Raw genomic sequence first — 11,267 nt, 5'->3', positions numbered from 1 at the left:
ACATTTACAAAGTGATGAGATCTGGAAAGAATCTGTGATAAAGGAAGGTCTGCTGATTCCTCTGTTTGGCTCCATGAAGTGGAAGAGAAACAACTACATACAAATACATCAACACAAGGATCCAACTGATATTTAGAGCTCAGAGAAGTTTGGATTTTCATGTGGAGAAATATTTCTGTGAATCAAACTAATCATTTGCAGTGATATCCTCCATGGCTGCACAGACACAGGAAAAAGCAGCAAATAAACAACAGAACAGCAGCGCAGATACATCACAGCAACAAGCTGACTAAATACATTTATTTCACTTTACACAACTCAGCTGTGTCTCCAGATTCCCAAAATCTAACTCCAGCATAGAGTGGCTGAGTGAATGTGGTCTGGACTCTGTGGAGGAGAGTCATGGTTTCAGAGACGCTGTAGAAGGACAGAATACCTGCTCTGTGATCCAGGTACACTCCGACTCTGGAGGACTGTGGACCTGAGATGTAGGTTTCCATGTTGTTGTACCAACATTCATAATGGTTTTGGTAACAATCTAATGCCCAAGATTTGTCATTAAATCCAAATCCACATTCATCCCCTGCTCTGCTGATGTTCTTGTATGCGACTGCTACATCAGCTCCTCCCCCTCTCATCTCCACTTCCCAGTAACAACGTCCAGTCAGACTCTCTGTACTCAGGACCTGACACCATTCTCTGAATCTGTCTGGATGACTAGAATAAGACTGATGTTCATTAATTAATGTCACTTTTCTGTTCCCCTCTGACAGTAACAGACGAGTGTTTGCTGTGTTTGGATCCAGTGTCATTTCACATGAATATTTCAAGAAGTCAGCTCTGCTCTCTGGTTCTGATTCTGATTCTGGTTCAGGTTCAGGTTCAGGTTCTGATTCTGGTTCAGGTTCAGGTTCAGGTTCAGGTTCTGGTTCTGGTTCAGGTTCTGATTCTGGTTCAGGTTCAGGTTCAGGTTCAGGTTCTGGTTCTGGTTCTGGTTCAGGTTCAGGTTCAGGTTCAGGTTGTGACAGTAAAACATCCACTTCAGGGACTCTCAGTGAGAAGTTGGTCCATTCCTCTCTCAGGATGTCCTGTAGTTTATCTCTGAGCTCTGACACAGCTGCTGTCACATCCTCAAAGTACCTCAGAGGACGGACATTGATGCTGGATGAGTGTGTAGACTCGCTGAGTGCTGACACTGAGGGGTAGTTGAGTAGAAACTGGATGTGATCCTCTGTGTGTGAGAGCTGCTTCAGCTCAGCATCTTTCCTCTTCAGCTCTGTGATATCCTGCTCCAGCTTCTTCTGAGGATCTTTGACTCGACTCACTGCAGCTTCCTGCTGGGATCTGATCTGCTGCTTCACATCAGAGCTTCTTTTCTGGATGACACGGATCAGCTCAGTGAAGATCTTCTCACTGTCCTCCACTGTTTTATCAGCAGACTGATTGATGGCCTCCACCTCCTGTTGAAGCAGCTTCACATCTTTCTCTCTGTCCTGGATTCTCTGCTGGATCTGCTGCCGACTCCCCTCCAGCTCTCTCTGCCTCTCAGTCCTTTCTACTGCAGCTGACACTGTGTCGTGGCCTTTATGTTCATCCACTGGGCAGAGATAACAGATGGACTTCTGATCAGTACGGCAAAACATCTTCATCACCTCATCATGACGAGAGCAAATGTTGTCCTGGAGGTTCTTGGAGGGCTCCACCAGCTTGTGTTTCTTGAATGGAGCCACATCATAATGAGGCTGAAGGTGTTTCTTACAGTAAGAGGCCAGACAGAATAAACAGGACTTGATGGCTTTCAGTTTTCTTCCAGAACAGAAATCACAGGCCACATCTTCAGGTCCAGCATAGCAGTGATCAGCAGGAGCAGCTTGGAGTCCAGTCTTCTTCAGCTGCTCCACAAAGTCCACTAACATGGTGCTTTTCTCCAGAATAGGTCTTGGTGTGAAAGTTTTCTTGCATTGAGGGCAGCTGTGGATTCCCTTCCGATCCTCTCCATCCCAGTAGCCTTTAATACAGTTCATGCAGTAGCTGTGTCCACAGGGAATAGTCACCGGCTCCTTCAGCAGATCCAGACAGATCGAACAAGAGAAGTTTTCCAGGTCCAGTTTAACCCTTTTCTTTGCCATTTCCTCCATTTAGCAGAGCAGTGTGTGACTCTCAGAGCAGAAACACCGTCTGTGCTGTGATACAAAACAAATTCCACCTCCTTTTATTGCAGCTGATCTGCTGATCTTCACTTAAGAGCTCCTCCTCTCTCACACAATGGTTTCACACATCCTCCCACCTTCAGATCAGTTTGGGGAGGGAACAAGGAAGTTTCCTTCACTGAAAGGGACAGTGCTGGTTTCACCTCAATCCTGCAGTAAAGTCAGGATTGTTCAAGGGCTTGTTGCATTATTCTTATTTGTTTTCTGTTGAAGGGATAGATTAATTCATTAAACTTCTACTGAAAGTTGAACATGAAAAAAATATGTTTTTTTTTAAATATATTCCCCTCAATTAATTTGACTCTACTTTGGCAATATCACGGTCCATCAGGTGCCAAAATAAAAAACTGAACTCTAAACCACCGCAGGGATTTCAGTATATTTATAATGGAGGAGTGGGAGATCCTTTCAGAACTTCAATCTTTGATCAGTATCTGAAGCAGAAGATGTTTCACAGCTCAGATGGTTAAGGTTTGAAATGTAACCTGTGTGGGGACAGACAAAGGTGTAGAAGACAAAAAGTGGAGGTTCCAGGTGGTGATAGAAGATAAACAGTTGTACTCTGAGAAACATCTCTGCTAACGACTGTTTCTTTCAAGTGAATCTTCAGACAGATTACAAACCGACCTAAAGACTCCTGCATGATAATCACATCCATGCAGCCAAAGACCTGAATCAGTTGCACTGATTTGAAAGACAAAGGGACGGGAATGTTACCATCCATCCCCCATGTTTTCAGACATTAACTCAAGCCCAAACTTGGACAAACTCCTTCACCACAGCAATGACTCTACATCCTCACGAGGAACATTCAAAACAACCATTTCTAACAATCTAACTATTTCTATCAAAACTATAAATAATTTGAGGGATTTTAATCTCATTCTCAACAGTGACAGTTAAGGAGTGTCTTCAGATGAATGAAATCAGCTCAGTAATTAAAACCCAGTTTAAACTATATATAGCCAGTGGTTTACACAAGCCTCAGTGAAAATAAACACAATTATTATGGGTGCCAATGCTAAAAGCATCAAGGCACACATATTACTATTGTGCATACATATTATTCTCCAGTTTCTGTCACAAATTTCGGCATGGAACTAGTCCCGCATGGTTGGTGCAACCGGGATAAAAAGTATATCCCCACGTGTCCACCGATAGGGACTAATGTGCTATGACATTTCTCTCTCATTACTCTTACAGATTCCTGGAAAATCTGGAAATACTATGAATTCTGGCCCTTTGGAAATGCATTAAAATTCATATATAATGGGATAAAAGTAGCCTTATTTGGAGGCCTCATAACTCAGCCATAATTAATCATAGAGATATCATTCGAAGTTTACACAGGCCAGGAAAGACTCAACTTTACTTGAACTAAGGGGTTTGTTGATATATTATATAGCTTTGACACAATAGTAGTTTAAGTGTTAGGAAAAATCAGGACTCCACTCACTCTGCTGTCATGGGGTCTCACACTCTATTTTGACAAGCTCGAAATTAATACCAAAATAACTCAAACAAACTTCTCTCATATCCAAAATGTCTGCTGCACCTAGACAAATTATACATCAAAATGTAGGTATTTTTGTCTTCTTTCACCCAATATCACCGTTATTGTGCTTGGCCTCACGGTTTTCTCTCAAATAACCTCTGAGCGAAAAGAACGACTGCTCGGGCTTCCATTGATGGCCATTATAGCCAGGTCACCTCATCTCCTTATCAAATCAATGTCAAGGCTGTTTTTAAAACTGGCAATAAAAAAAAAACGTACATAGGAGCAGAATACAACTTACACCAGTGACTTCTACCATCCCTTCTGGCAACCACGGTTCAAGCATTTTTTTTATATGACTCATAGTTTTTGAAAAGCAACTGTTTGTTTGAGACACACATGTCAGTATTGAACACCAAGGTCTCCCTGTCAGTTGGAGCCATATTGTGTGCGCTCCTCTCCTCTTACCCACTCAACTGTCTGCATAGCAACTAATCACACAGCTGATTCTCCTTCTGAGTGAACAGCCAAGATGGCTGACCTGTTATAACAGGTTTATGCCAGCCACTGTGTTATGTCTGCTCTCAATACAATATGACCATAACATGACAGCCTCTGTCTCTCAGAGGGCAGTAGCTCCATTGGCACCCATCAAAATTTCTTAAGAAATGTTCTAGTTCTTTCTGTCACTACCCAGTTTGTGACCATCTGCAGGTATGTTTGTTTATGTTTATGTATTTGGCAGACACTTTTATCCAAAGTAACTTACAGGTAGGTTAAGGGGGTCTTTCCTAAGGACCCCAACTGGAGGTATTACCTTTCATGCAGGGGATTTGAGCCCAGGTCACCTACAATAACGGTGGTTATCTTACCTATAAACAATCCAGTCCCTGTAGGTATACAAGTGGCTCTGATTGGGGAGGGACTGAATGGCTCATAACATTGTGTGAGTTACACCATCTTCTTGAAGTATCTACATTATGACATGTTTTTCCATGTCTGCTGATACTGTGTTCCTCTTGCACCCACAAGCTATCTTCAATGAGTTTGTAATCCTCTCTTTATCTTGACTGATGCGTTTCAGCCAGAAGTGAAAATCAATACGTTGTTAATATTTCTATCAACACCCTGGGAACCAGATTCTTTAGGAAGAGTCAAACAAGTTATCATAGATCAAAGGAAATTAATCGAACTACGGTGGTAATCAAGAAGTCAGACATTGGAAAAAAGCATCAAGTTGAAAATAAATTTGATGAACTATGATCTCCAGGATAAGTGAACTATAGCCCACTTGTCAACTAAAGCTTAATACTGCCAACCATCTTGGGACACCAGTCAATGCTATGAGCAAATATGAGAGGAAAAGTTTTATCCACAGATTTGTGCCGTACCTTTGTTTGGTCAACACAGAACTGACAAGCAGTCTTTGTAATTCCCCAACTCTCATTAAATAACATCCCACATTCATAAAGATCATATATAACTATATATTTATAGAGCTGATTCTTTTTAAATAAATATGTTTTATTGTAATCATGTTGAACCATGTTAGTTTATAATGTCCCTTCAGTTTGTTCTTATGAGTCATCTACAAATAGTTCCTCACTGTTAAAGAATAAATGTCAGAACAATAAAGTGGTATTTCTCAAAAAACTTTAATTTGTTGTCACAGCAGCAAATAAACAATAGAACAGCAGCGCAGATACATCACAGCAATGAGCTGTCAGCAACAAACTGACTAGATACATTTATTTCACTTTACACAACTCAGCTGTGGCTCCAGATTCCCAAATCCTAAATCCAACATAGAGTGGCTGAGTGAATGTGGTCTGGACTCTGTGGAGGAGAGTCATGGTTTCAGAGACGCTGTAGAAGGACAGAATACCTGCTCTGTGATCCAGGTACACTCCGACTCTGGAGGACTGAGGACCTGAGATGTACGTTTCCATGTTGTTGTACCAACATTCATAATGGTTTTGATAACAATCTAATGCCCAAGATTTGTCATTTCCTCCAAATCCACATTCATCCCCTGCTCTGCTGATGTTCTTGTATGCGACTGCAACATCAGCTCCTCCCCCCCTCATGTGCACCTCCCAGTAACAACGTCCAGTCAGACTCTCTGTACTCAGGACCTGACACCATTCTCTGAATCTGTCTGGATGACTAGAATAAGACTGAGGTTGTGTCAATAATGTCACTTTTCTGTTCCCTTCTGACAGTAACAGACGTGTGTTTGCTGTGTTTGGATCCAGTGTCATTTCACATGAATATTTCAAGAAGTCAGCTCTGCTGTTTGGTTCTGGTTCTGGTTCTGACAGTAAAACATCCACTTCAGTGACTCTCAGTGAGAAGTTGGTCCATTCCTCTCTCAGGATGTCCTGCAGTTTATCTCTGAGCTCTGACACAGCTGCTGTCACATCCTCAAAGTGCCTCAGAGGACGGATCTTGATGCTGGATGAGTGTGTAGACTCGCTGAGTGCTGACACTGAGGGGTAGTTGAGTAGAAACTGGCTGTGATCCTCTGTGTGTGAGAGCTGCTTCAGCTCAGCATCTTTCCTCTTCAGCTCTGTGATATCCTGCTCCAGCTTCTTCTGAAGCTCTTTGACTCGACTCCCTTCAGCTTCCTGCTGGGATCTGATCTGCTGCTTCACATCAGAGCTTCTTTTCTGGAGGAGACGGATCAGCTCAGTGAAGATCTTCTCACTGTCCTCCACTGTTTTATCAGCAGACTGATCGATGGCCTCCACCTCCTGCTGAAGCAGCTTCACATCTTTCTCTGCGTCCTGGATTCTCTGCTGGATCTGTTGTCGACTCCCCTCCAGCTTTCTCTGCCTCTCAGTCCTTTCTGCTGCAGCTGACACTGTGTCGTGGCCTTTATGTTCATCCACAGAGCAGAGATAACAGATAGACTTCTGATCAGTACGGCAGAACATCTTCATCACCTCATTATGACGAGAGCAGATGTTGTCCTGGAGGTCCTTGGAGGGCTCCACCAGCTTGTGTTTCTTGAATGGAGCCACATCATAATGAGGCTGAAGGTGTTTCTTACAGTAAGAGGCCAGACAGAATAAACAGGACTTGATGGCTTTCAGTTTTCTTCCAGAGCAGAAATCACAGGCCACATCTTCAGGTCCAGCATAGCAGTGATCAGCAGGAGCAGCTTGGAGTCCAGTCTTCTTCAGCTGCTCCACAAAGTCCACTAACATGGTGCTTTTCTCCAGAATAGGTCGTGGTGTGAAAGTATTCCTGCATTGAGGGCAGCTGTGAATTCCCTTCTTATTCTTTCCATTCCAGTAGCCTTTAATACAGTTCATGCAGTAGCTGTGTCCACAGGGAATAGTCACCGGCTCCTTCAGCAGATCCAGGCAGATCGAACAAGAGAAGCTTTCCAGGTCCAGTTTAACCCTTTTCTTTGCCATTTCCTCCATTTGGCAGAGCAGTGTGTGACTCTCAGAGCAGAAACTCCGTCTGTGCTGGAATACAAAACAAATTCCACCTCCTTTTATTGCAGCTGATCTGCTGATCTTCACTTAAGAGCTCCTCCTCTGTCACACAATGGTTTCACACATCCTCCCACCTTCAGATCAGTTTGGGGAGGGAACAAGGAAGTTTCCTTCACTGAAAGGGACAGTGCTGGTTTCACCTCAATCCTGCAGTAAAGTCAGGATTGTTCAAGGGCTTGTTGCATTATTCTTATTTGTTTTCTGTTAAAGGGATAGATTAATTCATTATCCTTCCACTGAAAGTTGAATATGAAGAAAATATGTTTTTTTTTTTTTTTTAATATATATTCCCCTCAATTAATTTGACTCTTCTTTGGCAATATCACGGCCATCTGGTGCCAAAACAAAAAACTGAACTCTAAACCACCGCAGGGATTTCAGTATATTTATAATGGAGGAGTGGGAGATCCTTTCAGAACTTATATCTTTGATCAGTATCTGAAGCATAAGATGTTTCACAGCTCAGATGGTTAAGGTTTGAAATGTAACCTGTGTGGGGACAGACAAAGGTGTAGAAGACAAAAAGTGGAGGTTCCAGATGGTGATCGAAGATAAACAGCTGTACTCTGAGAAACATCTCTGCTAACGACTGTTTCTTTTAAGTGAATCTTCAGACAGATTACAAACCGACCTAAAGACTCCTGCATGATAATCACATCCATGCAGCCAAAGACCTGAATCAGTTGCACTGATTTGAAAGACAAAGGGACGGGAATGTTACCATCCATCCCCCATGTTTTCAGACATTAACTCAAGCCCAAACTTGGACAAACTCCTTCACCACAGCAATGACTCTACATCCTCACGAGGAACATTCAAAACAACCATTTCTAACAATCTAACTATTTCTATCAAAACTATAAATAATTTGAGGGATTTTAATCTCATTCTCAACAGTGACAGTTAAGGAGTGTCATCAGATGAATGAAATCAGCTCAGTAATGAAAACCCAGTTTAAACTATATACAGTCAGTGGTTTACACAAGCCTCAGTGAAAATAAACACAATTATTATGGGTGCCAATGCTAAAAGCATCAAGGCACACATATTACTATTGTGCATACATATTATTCTCCAGTTGCTGTCCCAAATTTCGGCATGGAACTAGTCCCGCACGGTTGGTCCAACCGAGATAAAAAGTATATCCCCACGTGTCCACCGATAGGGACTAGTGTGCTCTGACATTTCTCTCTCATTACTCTAACAGATTCCTGGACAATCTGGAAATACTATGAATTTTGGCCCATTGGAAATGCATTAAAATTCATATATAATGGGATAAAAGCTGCCTTATTTGGAGGCCTCATAACTCAGCCATAATTAATCATAGAGATATCATTCGAAGTTTAAACAGGCCAGGAAAGACTCAACTTTAATTGAACTAAGGGGTTTGTTGATATATTATATAGCTTTGACACAATAATAGTTTAAGTTTTAGGAAAAATCAGGACTCCACTCACTCTGCTGTCATGGGGTCTCACACTCTATTTTGACAAGCTTGAAATTAATACCAAAATAACTCAAACAAACTTCTCTCATATCCAAAATGTCTGCTGCACCTAGACAAATTATACATCAAAATGTAGGTATTTTTGTCCTCTGTCACCCAATCTCACCGTCATTGTGCTTGGCTCAAAGTTTTCTCTCAAATGACCTCTGAGCGGAGAGAAATACCGCTCGGGCTTCCATTGACGGCCATTATAGCCAGGTCACCTCATCTCCTTATCAAATCAATGCGGCTGTTTTTTAAACTGGCAATAAAAAAAAAAACGTACATAGGAGCAGAATACAAATTACACCAGTGGCTTCTGCCATCCCTTCTGGCACTCATGGTTCAAGCATTTTTTTAATATGACTCATAGTTGTTGAACAGCGACTGTTTGTTCGAGACACACATATCAGTATTGAACACCAAGGTCTCCCTGTCAGTTGGAGCTATATTGTGGGCGCTCATCTCCTCTTACCCACTCAGCTGTCTGCACAGCAACTGATCACACAGCTGATTCTCCTTCTGAGGGCACAGCCAAGATGGCTGACCTGTTATAACAGGTATATGACAGCCACTGTGTTATGTCTGCTCCCAATACAATATGACCATAACATGACAGCCTGTGTCTCTCAGAGGGCAGTAGCTCCATTGGCACCCATCAAAATTTCTTAAGAAATTTTCTAGTTTTTCATAATATCTTGGTGGTTTACACTGTTGCACTTATTTTCAACACAGTCATCATGTGGTATGAAAACCCGAAAGTCAGAAATAAACTGAAATGATAAAAAATATTTACAAGAGCTCTAATAAGGTCAACTGGACTTCTTCTTGGATCTTGAAGACGTTTCACCTCTCATCCGAAAGTCTTTAGTCTGAACGAGATGGATCAGCTTATACATAGAGGGTCGTTACAGTCACATGTGTCACTGAACACCCACCAATGTGCATGTCGTTAGAGTCTTTATCACCTCCGAATTGTCTACCTGAGTGAGTTTTGGTCACAGAATCCAAGGTGAGAATGATTGTAAAACTGCTTGGGGAGGAGAGACAATGCTGCATTGTAGGTGCTGGGAAGGGGAAACCTGAGACCACCTCCTCTGTTCAACAATGTTTTTCCAGTTCTACATAGATGGCTTCTTTGATTCCTCTCTCAAACTACCTGTCTTCTCTGTCAAGAATGTGGACATTAATGTCCTCAAAAGAGTGTCCCTTCTCCTTGAGATGAAGGTGCACTGCTGAGTCTTGACCTGAAGAGGTGGCTCTCCTGTGTTGTGCCATGCGCTGGTGGAGCTGTTGTTTGGTCTCTCCTATAAAGAGGTCTGCACAGTCTTTGCTGCACTGCATACACGGCACCACCCAGTTTGTGTTTGGGTGTTTAATCCTTTGGGTGAAACAGTCCCTGTCTGAGGGTGTTCTTGGGTTTACTGAAATTAGTTGTATGAACTCAGGTCAATGAGGCCTACAAGCCATGAATAATTAAAAAAGAGACTTTCGGTAATATTTATGTATTACGGATTTAAAATAAACTAAGATGTTCTGAGTCAAAGTGGCCAGAACACAGGCAGAGTTCAGTGTAAATGAACAGAGCAGGAGCTTTAACCTCCTCTGCATCCCTGTGAGCAGGGTGAAGGCGCCCTCTTGTGTTAGTTTTCAGATTTCAGCTTTGAACCTGCAGGGAGACATGAGAAAGCTTCACTGAATCTTTGGCAGCTTCAGCAACATGAGGAAATTGAGATTTAAATATGTGTAACTCAACACTGTGTCAGTTTGTTCACAGGACTCACAACCTGTAACACTGATGCTGCTTTCAGGGAACTTCTTCCCGTTAATGTTTTTTTTTTGTAAACTTTATCAATAAGTGGCAGACTAAACAGCAAAGTTACATCTCCATCTGCGGCCTCCAAACACGACTGAAACTGAGGAGTCAGCTGGAAACTCCACCTTACTGTGACCTGCTCCACCCAAACTCGTACCTGTGACGATCCTTAAACAATACGTGGAACAGAACAACGAGAGTTAATCAGTTCTCAGCCCCACAACAATAACTTTATATTATTCTGGATGAAATCATCCTGTCTTCATCATATTATCATTAATGATCAGAGCTGAGTCAGATTTCTTTGAAAAGTCCATCACTGACAGCAGCAGAAAGTGACCAAATATACTGAACTTAATTACAATGTTTCACTGACCTGACATTTACTTTAGTTTTTTTTAATCTTTTGCTACTTCATACTTCTACTCCACCACATTCAGAATCAGATAAACAAATATGATGTAAGATTACACACATCACCTTTAATCATTCCATAACTCACAAGTATTTCAAAGTGTCATTCCAACTAATTTATTCTATTTTTTATATTCATGTATGTTTCCATATGAATATTTTTGCAGTTTGAGTAAAAATAAAAAGTAAATCTACAGTTTCTCCCTGAAACCAAATCTCTGTGGTTCTGATTCTGTAACTTATGTCCAATAATTCTTCTTCCACTTCTAACTGAGTACAAATTACATCTCCTGTAATGACCGACATCATATCAAATTTTTACATTTAGGTTTGATTT

The 11,267-nt window shown here is 41.7% G+C and overlaps 2 protein-coding genes across 2 annotated transcripts; both read right to left on the bottom strand.

Moving 5' to 3' along the window:
* Positions 1-299: 299 nt before the first annotated feature.
* Positions 300-2,129, bottom strand: LOC142398226 (tripartite motif-containing protein 16-like). The gene is made up of 2 exons (XM_075482185.1): positions 1,013-2,129; positions 300-856 (listed from the first exon to the last, which is right to left on the bottom strand). The coding sequence occupies exons 1-2, from the start codon at positions 2,127-2,129 to the stop codon at positions 300-302; spliced, it is 1,674 nt and encodes a 557-aa protein (XP_075338300.1).
* Positions 2,130-5,453: 3,324 nt separating this feature from the next.
* Positions 5,454-7,127, bottom strand: LOC142398669 (tripartite motif-containing protein 16-like). Its single transcript, XM_075482764.1, has one exon. The coding sequence runs from the start codon at positions 7,125-7,127 to the stop codon at positions 5,454-5,456; it is 1,674 nt and encodes a 557-aa protein (XP_075338879.1).
* Positions 7,128-11,267: the final 4,140 nt, after the last annotated feature.

Source organism: Odontesthes bonariensis, chromosome 14, assembly GCF_027942865.1.
Source record: "Odontesthes bonariensis isolate fOdoBon6 chromosome 14, fOdoBon6.hap1, whole genome shotgun sequence".
Classification (NCBI taxonomy): Eukaryota; Metazoa; Chordata; class Actinopteri; order Atheriniformes; family Atherinopsidae; genus Odontesthes; species Odontesthes bonariensis.
Note: the sequence above shows the minus strand (reverse complement) of the source record. Positions and strands in the feature narration are given on the sequence as shown.